Source organism: Muscardinus avellanarius (assembly GCF_963383645.1).
Source record: "Muscardinus avellanarius genome assembly, chromosome: 22".
Lineage (NCBI taxonomy): Eukaryota > Metazoa > Chordata > Mammalia > Rodentia > Gliridae > Muscardinus > Muscardinus avellanarius.
In genome coordinates, this window is record NC_137808.1 from 7,169,443 (window position 1) to 7,188,069 (window position 18,627).

Consider the following 18,627-nt stretch of genomic DNA (forward strand, 5'->3'; position numbering starts at 1 on the left):
CAGAATGCTCCTGGGTTCAGTCCCCAGTACTGCAAAAAAATAAAAAGAAAAATAAAAAATAGAAAAAGAAAGAAAAAGGGAAAAAAAGTGGGGGGGTGAGGAGAGGAAGAAATTGGTTATGGTGGGAATACTGATATGCATATAAGCAAACTGCAAAATCTGAGTGTCCCTCCCCCTCCCCAAAGCCAGCTGTTAGATATTTACCAGCACACCTGGCCATAAATCCCAAAAGGTTCCATTCTTTAACTTTTGACCTAGTAATCCTTTATCTAGAAGTCTTTCCAATAGGAAGAAATTAAAATACAGGAGGTAACTGGGGAAGGAGCCAGCGTCTCGTCTCCCTGGAAGACCCTAGGTCCCGAGAACCCATGCAACTGCATCTCCGGGTCTCTAGTCAGCAAGAGAGTGCTTAACACACTGCTAAGTCCAGGCTTTCCTGAAACACGGCCTCAACCACCAGATACCTCTCCAACCAACTGAAATACAATGTGCCTGGCCTTGGCAGATAGCCTCAGGCGAGCCCCCCAGAGCACTTCCAGAGACCCAGAGACCTGTTCAATCGTTCAAAATGGACTGTTCTTGGGGAAGAAAAGAAAAACGCTGAGCCTGTGCTATGCGCTAGGCATTTTAATTACCCTACTGTGTTTCATCTTCACAAGCCCAAGGAAGGTAATACTGCAACCATTTGACAGAAAAACCAAGGTGGGGACAGGACTGCCAAGGTCACAGCGCTATCGAGTAGCAAGGCTGGATGTCAAATCCAGACCTCTTCTGCCTCCCCGAGGTGGGGCAGAGGCCGCCTCCCTTGAGTCGTACGGTGACCGGCGAGGAAGGGCAGGGGCTTCGGAATCGCACCGTGTCCGTGGTGACCCACTCGCATGCCCTCCAAATGGAAAATGCAGACACTATCATACATATTCCACCGAGTTATTATAAAAAGATTGGGCTTGTAAAAGCCCTTTTCAAAGTGTATGGAGCTCTGCAAATTCTTATTATTTGGGGAGAGCGGTACTTTGGAGGAGAGCGATTCATTTATCTGACCTACGGTTGCTTTTAAGCAGCCCTTGCCTGCTGTGACAACGGGATCTGGAGCTGGACTTAGGTTATTAATGACTTAGGTGTGGGGATGTGCTCTGTGGCAGAGGCTGTGCTTAGCATGAATGAGCCCCTGGGTTCATCCTCCAGCACAGAAAAAGAAAGGTATTAATGACTAGTCTTACTGCCACTAATTTAGTTCTATAAAATCACCTAGAGGGGAAAAAAAGAGAATTTTAATAAAAATTCACTCACTTTAAAAAGGGCTTCCTCTGAAAGAGAAAACACAAATGTTAGCCGAGCATGGTGGAGCACGCTTGTAGTCCCAGCATTCAGGAGACTGAGACTGCGGTTCTCAGACAGCCTCAGCTACTCAGTGAGGCCCTCTGCAACTTAATGAGACCCTGTTTCAAAATAAAGAATAAAAAATAGGGCAGGGGGTGTAGCTCGGAGGTCGAATGCACCTGGGTTCCATTCCCAAGACACACAAAAAAAATAAAGAAAGAAATAAAAACATCCTCAGACTCACACACACACACACACACACACACACACACACGAAACTCCACAAATGTTGTCGCTGACTTAAAAGAAAAGTGCTAAGCCAGGCGAGTCCTCTACGTGATGTTAGTTTCATAATACGCATCGATCTTATTTTTAATTCATAACCTCCTGCTCATTAGGATGGCTTGCTATTAATGCCATCACTTGTAAAAGACACCACATTCTTTCACCCAAAACAACTTTATTGGGGGCCCCAGACAGGTGCTAGACATGACCCAGACAGAGACCCAGAAGACATGGCCCTGCCCTCTGGGAGCGTACACACACTGCTATGGCACAAAAAGGAATTTGGACAGAGCACTGCACCTATACATAAGGATCAGGGAGTCGCTGCAGCGAATCTAGACAGGGACGATCACACACGTAGCCGCGCCCATGACGATGCTCCAGGGTGGAAAGAGAATGTCAATAAGCAGAGAAAGTTCCTTAGGCTTTCATAGGCAGAATATGTTTCAGGAAGAGGGAACCAGGAAGAATAAGAAAGATACAAAAAAAAAGGTTCTAGGCATATTTGACTTTTGATTGGGTGGCATTAGGAGAAGTCTGGTTAAAAACAACAACAGAAAAGCTTGGCTGCGGTGATGATTTGGGGGGAGAGAGTGAAGATGAGGCAGGAAGGGTAGCCTGGGCCAGAAGGACAACACCGTTAGGACGCTGGCCCCTGAGTGATACAGCACACGTGAGTGGCTGAGGCAGGGTTTTCTACGGTGGTGTTGTGCAAGTGAGCCCCGCGGGGCCGGGCTGGCGTCGACACTGGGAGATAAAACTACAGTGCGCATGTAAAATACATCAGGAGGGAAGAGTAACAACCGAGGCACCTCTGTCACTAAGAGGAAGTGAATCGACTGCCTCCAAAACGACTTGGAGCCAAAACAGAGCCAGAGAAATCTGAAGGAGCAGCTGGTGAGGGACAGGGCAGAGAGAGGGAAATGTCCTGAAACACCCTTTGCGGGGCTGATGATTGATTTTTGTGGGTCTGGGGATGGAACCCGGGGCGTTCTACCTCCACGCTACACCCAGTCCTAGTTTATTCTTTATTTTGAAACGGGGTCTCATTACGTTGCTGAGGCTGGCCTCAAACCTGTGATCCTCCTGTCTCAGCCTTTCAAGTACTGGAATTACAGACATGCACCACCAAGCCCGGCTTGAGTTTAAATTTTCTAATGGTCCATTATAACATGACCACACAATAAAACAGTATGAAACGTCTTCTGACCTTTGTCCTTTGGCCTTGAAAGAAATCCCTGTAGTGTTTAAGCGAGGAAAGCAGCACGGTGTCGCCATCATACTTGATCAAGAAGTACGGGAGGGCTGTGACTCCTTCTGCGTGGCAAAGCTCATCGTACGCGCGCTCAAGGGCCTGAATCTAAAAACAGCAAACGTGATGTCACGCTCTAGGTGGCTTCGTGCCTAGTCCTGAGCTGAAAACGCACATTACGTAGAAGGTGCCATAAAGCCCGAAGACCGGAAGTCACTGATCACGACCCTATTGCCTTTGTGCAGCAAATAAGTACAAAAATGCCCCCAATAATATCATTTGACTCCTATAAAACACTCTGCATGTGCGTGACGGTGTGTCTTAGAGGAGCAGGCGGGACACTATGGAACAGCACGGTGGTTCCCTCAGCTATCAATCAGAGGTTTAGGAAGGTAATCACCAAGCATGCTTGCTCTTCTGTGGTAACCCAGCATGATCCTGCCACTGATCAATTCTACCACAACCCTGAATAGCTTTATTAAGGCATACTACACAATTCACCAACTTAATGTGCATAGTCCAATGCACCTTCTTTCAGTATTTTCACAGGGTTATGTAACCATCAATTAGATGATTTCAGAACATTTTTGTCCTGCTCCAAAGAAACCCCAAACCTGCAGGCAAATTTCATCTTAAATCCTTTTTCCCAGCTTAGATTTCTTCTTAGGAAAGAAAAAATCAACAGCACAAAATCACAACCTTGAATGAGTTCCAAATGAACTTATTTTTAAACCATTAGCAGCCATTCCCTGGCTTTAGAATTTAGGCTTTTAGTGACGAATGTGCTTCATGAATTCAAATCGTTGTGAGGTTCAATGTTTGCCTTAAATGATAATGAGACTTCTGCAGCTCAGGGCCCAGGTTCTACCAGCCTGATGATGTTAACCGGAAGTCACTGATCACGACCCTATTGCCTTTGTGCAGCAATAAGGCCCAGTCCCTTACTGACTTCCTTACGTGGCGACGGCCAGTCCCACATATATAGCACTCCCGACGGAGAAGTACCGCCACTTAGTACCAAGGCAGCAGAGGGTCTCGTGTTGTCTCAAACTCTCCTCTGAAAGGTGTTGCTTTACATCTCTCCACGCTGAAAGTGGAAACCATGTTTTGGTAAATGCTTCTGGCCTTTCAAACCATTCCTGTGATTCCTCTCACCAGGTTAGCCTTTCACTAAGTACCATGGACACCTGAGAAGTTACTGGTCACTGCTTCTTGAAAATGACTTTACAAACATCTTGTAATTACAGCAGCTCCTGACGCCATCTGCGGAGGATTCCAGAGTCAGCGCCTCTGCGTCCAGGTGAGTGTTGTTTGCCTCTGGCACAAACCAGATAATTACTCTTGAATGGTAAACTCAACTTGGTCTGAAGTTTTATTTGTTAATACCTGCTTTGGTGAAAACCTTTGATCCAAACCCACTGGCCCCTGGATGAGAGGTGTACTCTCCGGAAGACAGAGGGCAGGATAGCAAAACCAATAGTAGAAGTGGTATTTCTTTAGATCCTAGAATAAAAGATATAAAATAGGATGTCAGATTAGCACCAATAAGTAAACTGGAATCCATTTATTATTCATTTGACTTCTAAGAGCCAGTTAAAACGGAAAAGCTAATGCACATAAAACAGCATGTCACAAAAATCATGATAGAATGCAGAATTTCTGCCCTGACCCCAAAATACCCTCACAGCTAGGGACAGAGCTCGGTGATAGAGTCTGCCTAACACGCCCTGGGCTTGAACCCCTGCACTGTCTCCCCCAAAGACTCCGAAATACGCATACACCGTACACTGTGATAATACAACAGTAAATATAACATGATCACTTTGCTTTCGCCAGCATACCATCGCTGTGACCAAAATACCCCAGCAGGTCGACTTAGGAGGAAAGGCTTCCTGGGGCTCGTGGTTTCAGAGGGCTCCGTTCCTAGGGCTGGCTCAGAAGCACAAACGGTGGCCACGGTGGCGGCAGCGTGCCAGGCCGTGCATGGAGCAACACTGCCCTCTCATCAAGGAGTCGGGAAGCAGAGAGCAAGGGGAGGGGCAAGGCCACGCCCCCAGGCGCCCACCTCCTCCTGCCACACCCTGCATCTGTTACAGCCCATGCAGCTGGCCCAGCTGTTAACCCAGCCCTGGCGGATCCGCAGATGGGGTCCGAGCCCTCACCAGTCCGTGCGTTCACCCCTCAAGAGCTCTCCATTGCCAAGGCACGCGCCTTTGCCCCATCCAAACCATCACACGCGTGCTAACAGAAACGGGGCAACGAGTCCATGCATTATGGTTGCCTTGAGTTAATACAAACCACCCGGAGGTAACCATAATTGTCCCACTTTATAAACAGAAAACTGATGCCTGGAAAAAGATAAAGGGCTTGAACAACAGCCATGCAAAAATAGTAAGTGACAGAGAGGGGTCAGAACTCTGCTTCCACAGATCCAGCTCCTTTCCATGTAGCACACTACCCAGTGGCCCACGGCATGACCTCTACAACCGCTGCCTTTCCTTCACAAGACAGAATCTAACACACTACTGAGAAAGCTGTGCAAGCCAGATAACTAACTACACGTGCCCGAGAGGATTCTTCCTCTAAAAATGCTTGGGACCAATTGCCAAAATGGAACCAGCCAAAATGTCCATCGACAGATGAATAGATTACAAAACTATGAGATATGTACACCGTGGAACTTTACTCAGCCATAAAGAAGAACACAATTACATCATTTACAGGGAGATGGATGGAACAGGAGAACATTATGCTAAGTGACATTAGTCAGTCGCAAACAGTAAAAAATCGGATGCTCTCCCTAATATGTGGAAGCTAGAGGAAAAGAGGGTCATAGGAGGAACTCTAGACAAAAAAGGAGAAACCATAGAGGAGCAGATAAGGCGACCTGACTGAGGGGAGGGGAGGGGAAGAGGGAAACCCCTAATGTACACGATGTACATCCACAAACATATCACAGTCCATCTCTAAGCCAAGAGTGAGAAGGAGGGAGGGGAGGGACTGAGGTGGGAGCTGGGGAAGGGCTCAATGAGTGATGTGTGCATGTCTGCCTCCGCCGTCTCGTACGCCATTAAGATGAATGACCGGAATGCGCCAATAAAAATTTTTAAAAATGCTTAGGACTACGGTGCTTCAGTTTAGACTTTTTTTCAGATTTTGGAGTATCTGCATACACATATTGAGACACCTTTGGGGATGGATGGGATCCAAGCCCACACGCTGAATTCACTTGTATTATATATGCGTCGTACCCACATTTGTATTACATACGCATCTTATCTATATATATATACATCTTATCCACACTTCAGACAATACTTCGGTGCACCTGTGTTCTGACTGTGGCTTATCACACGGGGGCAGAAATAGAGTTTCCCACATATGGTGTCAGTCCACATTCAAAGTTTGGAGTTTAGAGCACTTTGGATTTCAGAGCCGACTTAGACAGAGCATTATCCAGGCAGGAATGCTCAGCCTGTATAACGTTCCTTTCTGAAAGGCCTCACTGGCAAAATTCCAATCAACATTTATTAAGCATTTGCTATATGCATGGCAAAACACAAGACAGTGTGGTAACAAGATTAGTAAACATACGTCCCAGCCATCGGGCAGCTCATTTTCCACGTGGAGCTGAGGTAAAATGTGTGCACAACTGACCTCAGCGGTCACGGAGAGGCCCCAGGGACCACAAGACATCGACAGCAGAAGAGGTTACGTCTTCCCAAGGATGCCTGACCACCCCACCCCAGGAGGAGTGACCCGAGCAGACGACTCGTGAGGCCGGATTTGACTCTGCCACTCGGGCTGGCGGCTCCTCCTGCACTCTTCATGTGGTAGACCCCCGATTTATGTGGGTCCTGGGCAGTTTCCTCACCAATCTGTGACAAGTGGCCATATCCTTATTTGGCTACTTGACAATTCTCCTTGAGTCTTGCGAAGAATAAAAACTGGATGTCTGCTGAATGACTTTTTTTTTTATTGAGACACAATTCATGTATACCAGTTAAAGTGTCCAATTTTTGTTTGTTTTTCAAGTCTTTTGACAACATTAAACCACCATCCCAAGCCGGGCGTGGTGGTGCACGCTTGTTATCCCAGCATTCAGGGAGGCTGAGACAGGAGGATCATGGCTCATGGACGGCCTCCACTACTCAGTGAGGCACTTTGTAACTTAGTGAGACCCTGTTTCAAAATAAAGAATAAAAAAAAAAAATAGGGCTGGGGGTGTAGCTCAAAAGTCATATGCCCCTGGGTTCCATCCCCAGACCCACAAAAAACAATCAAACAAACAAAGAGAAAACCACCTTACCAATGTTCTAGAACATTTTCATCATCTCCCAGCCATTTCTGTACCGACCAGAAGAAATTCCTTGCCTCCCTCCCTCTCCATCCTCTGGCAACTACTAATCTATTATCTGTCTCTAAGGATTTGCCTGTCTAGACTTTTCATATAAATAGAATCATACCTGATAACTCCTGATAAATATATATATATATGTAAACATGCGTCCAGATGAGAAGGTCTAGTAATTATACTTCCTGTAGCCTCTACCTCTGCCGCTGACTGGTCAGCTGAGGAAAACTACCCTTTTTGCAATGGCAAAACAAACTGCAAAACTGAAATTAATGAAGTGCCCGGTCCGCGGAGGCCTGACAACGGCGAAGGAACGCAAAAGCCCCAGAGAGGATTCTCTCCTCTTGTACTTAAATGATCTGTCATAACTGATCTTTAGCAAAAGGTTAAACGATTCAAGACGGGGGCCTCATACAGTCTAAGAAGATTTATCAGGTCATCTTCAAGAGCCAAAGGCTCGAGTCCCTTAAGATTCCTTTCAGAATACAAAGGACAGCGATTAAATTAAACATAAAGCCTTTGTGTCTGAAGATTCTGAGAGAAAGATATTTTCTTTAAAGCAGGCTAAGGGTGTTCAGTATAAAAAGGAAATAAAGGCAACACACATACTGACTCTGAAAATGCCTCAGAATTTTAAGTTAGGGCTGATGCTGTTTTTCCCATTTTACACAAATCATCAATTATGTTCTACTAATAAAAATTATTGGTGTGAAAAGTGTATTGACATTCAAGTAATAAATGTTTAGAAATATCTGAATCTATTCTAGTAGTGAAACTATAAAAGTACTCAAATGTACAACTGATTAAAGTCAAACTGCTCTTGTTAATTTTTTTTTTTTTTTTTTTTTTTGTACTGAGGAACAGAACCCAGGCGCATTCTACCTTCAAGCTGTACTCTTAGCCATATTATTATTTTTATTTGGACACAGGGTCTCACTAAGTTGCTGAAGCTGGTTTCAAACCCACAGTCTCCCTGCCTCAGCCTCCCAACGCTCCTAGTAATCTGACAAAGAATCTAGACATCTGTCTCTCTCCCCCAGCATAACTTGTTGAAAATGTGCTCTTTTAACTCCGACTTCTGTAGGCAGATGTTACCCCCGCGTAATTATTTTTTTTCCTCAAGGCGGCTATGTTTTGTCAGTTATATTACATGGACAGAAATCATTTTTCTTAATTTTAAGTATTTCAAATTTTTCTTCTGCTTTTATGAGACAGGATCTCGCTAAATTACCCATGCTGGCCTAGAACCTGTGATTGTCCTGTCTCAGTCTCCTGGGACTGTGTGCCTGGCTCTTATTTGTTCATAAATAAAAATATTTTATTAAAAAAGGACTGTGTGATCCAGCCATGCAGTGTGCCCCCTCCACTCCAGAAGTCTCTTTCCCATATTCGACAGACACTTGAGTTTGAATCTTGAATGTCCCCAAACATCTATGTGTTAAAAAAATTGGGAGGTGACAGAAACTTTAGGAGGCGGGCCTAGTGGAGGAAGTGAAGCCACTGGGCACGTGCCCTGGAAGAGCATACTGCCGGGGCACGCACAAGTAGGCTCTGCTTCCTGGTTTCCAGGAAGTGAGCAGCTCTTCCATCACACGCTCCCACAGGCCCAAAGGCAAGGGGCCCCGCAACCACAGACTGAGGCCTCTTAAACCCTAGCCACAACAAACCTTTCCTCTTTGTAAGCTCATTACCTCTGGTATTTTATCACAGTGACGGAAAGCTGGCTAACACAATGGGCCTAGCAACCACGCTCTGCGGGACTGTATCTAACAGAGACGTTAGTTGGCAACACTGCTCCCTGAGCCTGACTTTATAACGGCCTAAGAGGAGTCAGTTTCTGTGTTACAGAAATTGCAACTCCTGACCACACTGGCACAGTAGGATTGCATTACTTTTTCATGGTACTAAGTACCAGTGCTACGTGGCCACTAATCAGAGGAGAATTTCTCTAGCAGCTCCAATGAATAATGCAAGGTGACAGCTTCGGAGAGGGGAGAAGGCCGTCCTGCTGGCCCACCATCTGAGCATTTACTTACTGCAAATGTCAAGAGGAGGAACTTGTTGAGGAGCACTGGGTTTTCAAGAGCAGCGCCTGACTTGATGGATTCCCAGATCTGCCAAAGAAACAAGTGTCAGGGCAGGGTGCCAGGCACCTGGGCTCCTCCCTGTCAACAAAGCGTGGGACCAGGCCCGGCACCACGACCCAGGGCACCGACGTGGGTCATACCCGCTGCACACGTCACGTCACACCAGCCCCACTCCCTCGTCATCTGAGCCAGTGACAGCACCCAGGCACCTCCCCCTGGGGTCTCAGCACAGAGGAGGCGCGAGGGCCACTCTCCTGCCCTGGTGACTCCACCAGCTGGGAATGACTCAAAACGCCAGGCACAACGGGTTGCAGAAAGAAGTGACAGTCAGATGTGGCACCACATGCCTGCAGTCCCAGAAACTCCAGAGTCCGAGGCAGGAGGATCACAAGTATGAGGCCAGCCTCAGACATTTAGAGACCATCGCACAGTACTAAATAAAAAAAACCAGGATGTAGCTCAATGGGAAGGCACTCCTAGACTTAGGGAGGGAGGGAGAGAGAAAGAAGAAGGAAAGAAGGGAAGAAGGAAAGAAAGAAAGGAAAGAAAGGAAGGAAGGAAGGAAGGAAAGAAAGAGAGAGAAAGAAAGGAGAGAAAGACAAGACAAGACATGAAATCTGTCTAGGGAAAGACAGGCATAAATGTACAAGTCCAGCACTAAGTAGGACTTGGGGTCACAGAAACAGGTAGGCTTCCAGGGGACCATCAGACTCAGCTAGAGGGGAGCCAAAGTCCTGGAGGAGCACTGGGAGGAAGTGACTTGAACTACACAGAGATTTCTTAAGGCCGTACTTGGGACTGTCTTGCCCCGAGAGATGAAGGAGAATGGAATTCAGGTTTCTGTACACTCAGCAAGTATCCCGTCTGGGAGCCACAGCTCGGGCTGGGGAGCGGCTGCTGATCCCGAGATGCTGTAGTGACCATGCTTGGTCCTAAACTGTAGCACTGCTACTAGAATCAAACAGTGGTGTTAGAAAGGCCACTGCCCAAGGGTGGGTGGAGGAGGGACGAGACATGGCCAAGCAGGAGCTTCCAACTGCTGTCAGAATCTCGAGGGAGCTGGACCACGGAAGAGCAGGCCCCGGGTCTGTTTTTGGCTGAGTCGACAGGGAGGCCGGGTAGAGCTGGGAGAAGCCCGGGCCTCGATCAGCGGAGGGATCTCTGTGAGGGGCAATGGCTTTTCTCAGGATAGGTCAAGACGTGACCGACCCTTTGGAGATGGCCTTGTCAGCTTGCAGCCAAGGCAGAAGGCAAGGGGCAGCCAGGGCCCAGGTCATGGAGAATGACCTGCATCCTGAGTCACGCGCTGCAGGCCGAGAGGCCGAGCCACGGCCTGCCTCGGGACCGAAGCCGGGGCCTGCCCCTCTGACCACTGCACCCACAAAAACAGGCTTCTCTTTTTTGTTGTTGTTCCCCTACATTTAATAATCTTTTTTGGGAGGCATGGTAATTGCAGAAAGTCCTTAACACATATGCATACATGTTTATGGAGGGCGGTATGGTGATCCAATACATGTATATAATGAATTAGGAGCAAATCAGGGCTATCAGCACTTCTTTGTTGAGAACCTTCAAATTCCCCTCTTCTGGTTATTTATTTATTTTTGGTGGTGCTGGGGTTCCTGGAAACCCTTCTACCTCCGGACTACACTCCCAGACAGACAGACAGATATATATATATATTGTTGTTGTTGTTGTTTTTGATTTTTTTAATTTGGAAACAGGGTCTCTTAAGCCAGCGTGGCTGGCTTCGAACCTGCGCGATCCTGCTGTCTCCGCCTCCCAAGTGCAGGGATTAAGCGTGTGCGCCACCACGCCCGGCTCTTCTGGCTATTTTGATAATACACAATGAATTGTGGCAAACTAGTCACCCTCTTGTGCTATGGAGCACTAGGACTTACTTTTCCCATTTAGTGGTGTTTTGGCACCTGGCTTCATCCTCCACGTCCTCTCTCCTCCCCTACCCCTACTGAGCAACCCGCATTCTACTCTCTATTTCCACGAGATCCGTTTAGTCCTAGATCTGAGCAGGAAAGTGCACTGTGTGCCTTTCTGTGCCCGGTCTGACTCCACTTAATGTCGTCTAGTTCCACCATGTTGCAACAAATGGCAGGTCTTCTCTTTTATGGACAAACACTGCCTCTGTCTCAACTGGACCCCAGCAGGCTGCCCGCACATGGCACGTAGTCCTTATCCATCGATCCACCGCGGGCACCTCGGTGCACTCCTCCTGGCTGCCGTGGACGCTGCTGCATTAAACACGGGAGCCCAGATGCCGCTCCCGTAGAGTGAGTTCATTTCCCGTGGATATACACCCAGGGCTGGGGCTGCTGGAGCGATGCCCACTTTCCATAATGGCTGTACTAATGCACATTCCCATCCGCAGGGTATTTGCTTATTAACAATGGCATTTGCTTATTAACACTGGGATGCAGACCCTTCGATCAGGGGCAATAAGGAGGACCGAGATCAACTGCCCCTCCCTTTCCTCTCTCCCGCATTTTCATTCTTCTCATCAACTCAGTTGCAAATAAGCAAAAGAAAGACATTCTAGGTAGAGAATGCCGAGTCCCAAGGCGAGAGGAGACAGTGGAAAGCAGGTAAATGGGATATAAGTGATTCTCTGCGGCCGAGTCAGAGAATGTCAGGTGAGAGACAGGGCAGAACGCCCAGGAGGCAGGAGGGCTTTGTAAGTCAGCTGAAGTAGAGTAGACTTGGCTCTGAAGATGCTAGAGACCGCGCGACAATCTCCTCTGGCATCATGGTGCACAGAACGATCACGCCTGCCCAGGCACAAGCACGGAGCGCCCGGGCAGAGTCTCAGGGAGAGACTGAGCCACTCCAGAATGCCCCCTGGAGATCGAGCAGACCCGAGCTGGAAGGCTGGACACCTCCTCCCTGACCTTCTCGCCAGCACAGGAGGATGCTCTCGCTCCTTCCCCAAGCTCCTGGGGAAAGAAACTCAAACATCTAGGAGTATTGTCAGATGCCAGCTTCTGCAGCAGACACCCCCCCCGCCCCGCCCTGCCTACTGGAAACCGGCCCAGGGAAGGGGGCCGGGCACTTGGTGTCCGCCGGGCTCACCTCGTTTGCAGCCTGTTCCAGAAGGAGCCTCTTATCTGCTGTCTTGAAAGAGTCGAGCGTGTTGGTGTTGTACAGGGTCCCCACGGCGGGGCAGCAGTGCGCAGGGGTGGGGGTGGCCCTAGGCATGAGAAACACACTTAGCCAGGCGCTGCCGCGTCCCCGAGCAAAGGCGCTGCGTGACGGGAAAGCCAGGGTGGCTCGACTGGGCAAGAAGACTGTCCGTCCTTTTCTTTGAAAAACAATGAATACCATGGTTCGAGATCCCCAAAACAGGTGCTGTTTCAGAGACAGCCTAGATACGCCCTTCACCCAACCTGCCAGCACTTCACAATCTCCTCCGGCTCCCCCACCCCGAAGGGAAGTTCATTTTTTAATTCTTCCCTGTATTCCATCTAAGCGGAACCATCATCGAGCCAGGCACTGTGCAGGGTTTGACTTGTTATAGTGGCTCTTTACCCCACTTCAAGATGTAAGCAGCTTGTCTAGGGGCATAGAATACTCGGAGAGTTCAAACAAAACCCAGAACTAGAAAGCGTCGAGGGACTGGGCTGTTCAAACCTTCCCGGGCCCCAAAGCCCTCTCTAATTAATCCTCCTCCTCCGGGAGCCCAGCTTCCCTTCACATAACACAGCTTCTTCAAGAACAACAGGGACGCACACCCAACCGGAGGACAGTGAGCTCCCCGAGGACAGGCTCGCGTCCTCCCCTGATGTCCAAGACCTGGGCGCACCTCAACCGTGGCTCCGCACACGGCTCGTGCTGAGCGAGCCCTAGAGGCATCCGAGTTGGCACGCAGAATGTCCTGCGCCCAGGCCGCTGCCCCCACCAGGCCTGGCCCTTGGGGAGTTTACCCAGGCCTCGGGTGCTCAGAAAAATCCAAGTTAGGAGGCGAGGAGGTGAGATGACTCCGAACACAAATCCGGCTGCAGACCAATCTGCTCTGTCTCTGAAGTTATTAGCCGGGCTTCAGCGGTTATGGATGCTAAATGAATGTATCCATTTCTTTAGTGGCCTGATAACTGCTGCCACGACCCATGAGGACAGAAGGCGTCGCCACTCATGACCTCGACGGTCACGCGCAGGGCAAACAACCCGGTGCCTTTTCACTCAGAGCCTGCATAAAGCTGGGCCCAGGGGATAAGGAGGGAGGCGAAGACAGAACAGAGCAGAGGGGCGCGGTGAGACGCTGCCTGCGAGGCTCCAATGCCACGGTGAGGCGGGGAGCTCACTCCCGGAGGCCAGAGCCCTGGGGAGCTGGGAGTCAGCAAGTCACGGCTGCTTGTCACCATGCTCTTGGATAAAAGAACAGACTTCATCCAGGTGAGAGGAGGACATCAAAGGCAGGTCTGTGCAGAAAAGGGAGCCACCAGGGGGCGAGAGCAGGCCGGAGGGCTGGAGAAGGAGGCGGCTAGCAAGCCAGACCTTGACTTGTGGCTCTATGAAACCCTCTGAGAAGGGGCACTGGGACCAAACGACGATCGCTCAGATCCACTGAGCTACAAGCTCAGAGGAGGAAGGCAGACTTCTTCCTGAATGTCCAAGTGTCCCAGGTACGTGCGTGCCACGCCAAAGCCTTGGTCAAGCAGGGGAGGAAACTCCACCCCAGGAACCCAAGCAACTGCCAGGGCGGCTCCAAAGGATGCGGCACCCTGGCACACCAGTAATGGCGACGCCAAGGTTCCAGGGAAAAGCAGTTTATGCAACTCAGGATCGGCCAGGGGTGTGAATTTAAAAAGCAGTAATGGAAGGGAAAGCGCCAGATACCTGGGGGCAAGAATTTAGTTCCAGGCCCAGTCCTGACACTTAGTAGTTTAGTTCCCTATGATTTTATTTATGTGACACATCCAATACAGGCAAATTATCAAGGCAGAAAGTAGATTCCAGGATGGGGTACAGGGAGGAGGGGGACAGAGTGACTGCCAAAGGCTTCTTTGGGGTGAGGATGTTCTGGATTCAGACAGTGGTGATGGCTGCACAACTCTATAGGCAGAATAAAAACCACTGATATATATTTTTCAAAGAGATCATATAGATAATGAACATTATCTATATAATATAGATATATTTTAAAAGGGAACTACACACACACACACACACACACACACACACACACAGAAAGAAAACACAGATTTTTTTTTTTTAAAGTAGAAGGAACATTAGAAGCTCAGGGCCCATTTTAGAGCTGAGGAAAAGAAGGCTAGAGAAAGCCACAATGGCCAGGCGTGGTGGCTCACACTTGTCATCCCAGCATTTGGGAGGCTGAGACAGGAGGATCGTGGTCTGAGGACAGCCTCAGCTACTTAGAGAAGCCCTTTGCAACTCAGCGAGACCCTGTTTCAAAATAAAAAATAAAAAATAGGGCTGGGGGGTGTAGCTCAGAGGTAGAATGCTCCTGGCTTCCATCCCCAGTACCGCTAAATAAATAAATAAACAAACAAACAAATAAATAGCCAGTACAATCACACAACTGGTGTGAAGCCACAGTTGCAGGATCACGGATTTTTCTCTGTCCAAGATTTCTCAAACTTAAAGTGTCCTCAAACTTAAAGTGCTGAGATTTTGTAATAAGATCACATCTAATATCTGTGATCTATTTTTTTCAAATTAATGTTGCAAAGAAGAAATTATTTAAAATGCCTGAAAAGAAACAGAATTCCAGGCTAGTGTTAGGAGCGGAGTGAGGCCAGTTTGAGATGAACACAAGATAAGACAAAAACGAGAAGTCTGAGCCAGGCGTGGTGGTACAAGCATGTGATACCAGTACTTGGGAGGCTGAGAAAGGAGGATCGTGGGTTCAAGACCAGCCTCAGCAACTTAGTAAGACTCTCAACAATCTAGTGAGATCCTGTTTTAAAAAGCAAGCCAGGAGTGGTGGCACATGCTTGTAATCCCAGTACTTCAGAGGCTGAGACAGGAGGATCATGGGTTCACAGCCAGTCTCAGCTACTTGTGAGATGCTCTGCAACTAAGTGAGCTCCCATTTCAAAACAAAGAAATAGAAAAGTGAACTGGGGGTGGAACTCAGAGGTAGAATGCTCCTGGGTTCAATCCTCAGCACCACAAAAATAACTAAAAAAGAATTTTAGGAACACCTCATCTGAAACACCCTAACCACTGACTACTATCACTTTGAAATGCCAGACCATCCTTACAAAGACCTCTTTAGTTTGTTTGTTTGGTTTTTTTTTTTGCAGTACTGGGGATGGAACCCAGTGGCATTCTACCTCTGAACTACACCCCCAGCCCTATTCTTTATTCTTTATTTTGAAATAGGGTCTCACTGAGTTGCAAAGGGCCTAAGTAGCTGAGGCTGGCCGCGAACCATGACCCTCCTGTCTCAGCCTCCCAGTGTTGGGATCACAAGGGCGAGACACTCCGCCCGGCACAGACCTCTTTCCTTTCCCCAAAGCCCTGCTCTTCACACTGCTCAGACTCCACAGCAGAAGCGGATCGCACTGCAGCCTTTAACTCCCCAGTGCTCGACAGCCTCAGAGCCCCTCGTGGTTAGTTCTAGCCGTTTGAGAAACTGAATTCGCCAGGACCACAAATGATTCAAGCGACAGATCCAACGACCTCAAGTCGAACTCCAATCTCGTGCTCTGACGCCGTAGATCTCCTTCCTGCCACTTTGGGGTCCTTCTCCAAGGACCCCTTGGCCGGTTTCGCATCCTTCTTCTTCCCTCACCCACTGCCTGGCCCGGCGCTCCCCTCACGCGGTCCTCTCTCCTATGGCTAGTGGCCTTCTCCAAGCCTGGGACCACCACCACGTCTTGTCTGCTCTTCTCGCTCGGACTCCAGATGTCCTGACATTTCCAGGGGACACGATCATCAAACCCAGCACGTTCTAGCCAAACTTAGCTCCTAGAATCTTAGCGCCCCCCCCCCCCGCCTTCCTGGTTTCTGTTTCTGTAGAAGCTAACAAAATCTCTAAAACTACTCAGACCAGATTCCAAAAATGTAATTCTGAGTACATGAATATATTTGTATTTCTCTCTCTTCTTGATTTTTTTTCTCTTTATTTTTCTACAATGCTGAGGGTAGAACCCAGGTCCTCAGGCACACTAGACAAGCACTTTGCCACTGGGCCACACTCCTAGCTCTCACTCTTGCTTTCAAATTTAGTTAAGGGTGAGCTTGCAATCCATTTATTTGTTTACTTATCTATCTATCTATTTGTTGTGTGTGTGTTTATGTGTTACTCGGAATTAAAACCAGCGGCACTTTACCTCTGGCTACATCTCCAGCCCTATCTTATGTTTACTTTAAAACAGGGTCTCTAGGTGGATGAGAGTCTCGGCTACTCGCTGAGGCTGTTCTCAAACCTGTGAGCTTCGTGTCTCAGCCTTCCAAGTACTTGGATTACAAGAGTGTATCATCATGCCAGGGTCCATTTTACCCTTTGCCCCTTTTTCTCCTCGCCTGAAAAGAGAGAGAAAAATCACTCCTGGCAGGTCTGAAACAATTATGTTTATGAAAGTGTCTGGCCAGGAGATAAAGCTCTGTGGTACACTGCTTGCCTAGCATGCTTGAGGCCCTGGGTTCAATCCCCAGTACTGCCAAAAGAAAAAAAGAAAAGAAAATGCCTAGCTAAGTAAGGGCTTAATAAATACCTCTCTTCTCTCCAGCAACACCCCCCAGCTCCCAAGTAGATAAAACATTCTCTGAGGATGGACCTGTCATTTTTTCAATTTATTGGTGCACTGTAATCACACATCACTGTACCTGTCATTGCTGAACATTCCCATAATGCCTTGCACAGTGGCTCTTGAAAAGAAGTAGCTTAATAGTCATTCATTGATTGATGCCCTTGGACAAGCAACTCGAAGGGGAAGTCAAGAGGTACTTAAAGCATCATAAAATACTAGCCACAATCAAGATCAGGAGAAATGTCATCTAAGTGTCAATCAATCTAGAGGGTACTTGGCACCCAATAGTATTTTTTTTTTTTTTTTTTTTTTTGGTGGTACTGGGATTCCTGGAAACCCTTCTACCTCCGGGTTACACTCCCAGACCTATTTTATATTTTTATTTAGAAATAGGGTCTCTTAAACCTGCGAGGCTGCTTCAAACCTGCAAGATCCTCCTGTCTCCACCTCCCAAGGGCGGGGATGACAAGCCTGCGCCACCACGCCCGGCTGGTATTCATTTTCTTTGCAGATAAAAGGAACCAGACCATCCTAAGCACTGCTCTTCTCAGTGGGAGGTGCAGGTGGGGTGCCAGCTCCGCTCCCGGACACCTCTGGGCTCCTCCCGCAGCCCACCTCACAGGGAGGTCAAGGATGCTCACTCTCCACCAAAAGCAGTGTCCTGTATTTTAGGTTTTGAACAAATAAATACTCACATGTCAAAAGCACTGAACTCCAAAGTTAAGCGAGCTGGCAGCCCAGCAGAGTCACCTGGACAGAGGCATGATCACACAGTCAGGAGTAAGTCACAAACAGCGCCATTCATAACAACAATGGTCGTCAATAGTTCTGTTCTCCTGCTTATCTTTGATACACAAATAACGTCTGTATAGATAATGGCAGAATGTGACCAGGCTCTTGTAAGGGAATTGCCAAAAATCTAAGAAAGATTCACTGGAGGAAAAAAATATTGGGAATTTGTTCTCCCAATAAAACTAAGCTTTCAGTATTTGGATAAAGAACTTGGGTTTCATTATTCCCTTGCTTTTCCCACAATGGCAGGAGGAGAGAAAAATGAACTCTGGTCACAAAGTCAGGAAGAAGAGAAACTAGCACTGAATATAAATGACATGGATGGTCCTGTCTAAGGGAAGACGGAGGGCTGGGGACACAGCATAATGGCACAGCACTTGTCTATCATGCGCGAGGCCCTGGCTTCCATCCCAGCATCATACAAATAACAAATAAACAAAGGGAGCTGATACTGCGTGGGGGGTGGGGAGGCTCTCAGATGAGGAGGACAGACCCCTCCACCTACCATTGTAGTAATAGCCCTTGATGTCTTTAGGTGCTTCGTCCAGCCGGTACTCATTCAGCTTCTTCTGGGTCAGCTCGTGCCAGAAGCCAACGTCCAAGGCACTGCTGAAGGGGGCAAACTGCAGTTTGGAGAGTGCGTGGTCCCCCCATGGCGGCTGCTCGGACTGGCTGCCTAGGTGGAAACACAGCAGAATACTGCAAAAGAGCAGCCCTCCACAAAACTCGGTAAGAAAGACGCCTCTGTAGTAAAGCTAAACACACACACACCACACACACACACACACACACACACACACACACAAA

At 48.2% G+C, this 18,627-nt stretch overlaps 1 protein-coding gene across 1 annotated transcript in view; it reads right to left on the reverse strand.

Moving 5' to 3' along the window:
* ATG7 (autophagy related 7) overlaps positions 1-18,627 on the reverse strand; it is a gene marked incomplete at both ends in the record, with an annotated part of 128,537 nt that overhangs the window by 84,437 nt on the left and 25,473 nt on the right. The window contains 7 exon segments of the mRNA XM_080718172.1: positions 2,816-2,965; positions 4,244-4,360; positions 9,248-9,325; positions 12,383-12,500; positions 17,724-17,778; positions 18,326-18,461; positions 18,463-18,496. Of these exon segments, the coding sequence (XP_080574298.1) occupies positions 2,816-2,965; positions 4,244-4,360; positions 9,248-9,325; positions 12,383-12,500; positions 17,724-17,778; positions 18,326-18,461; positions 18,463-18,496 (688 nt within the window).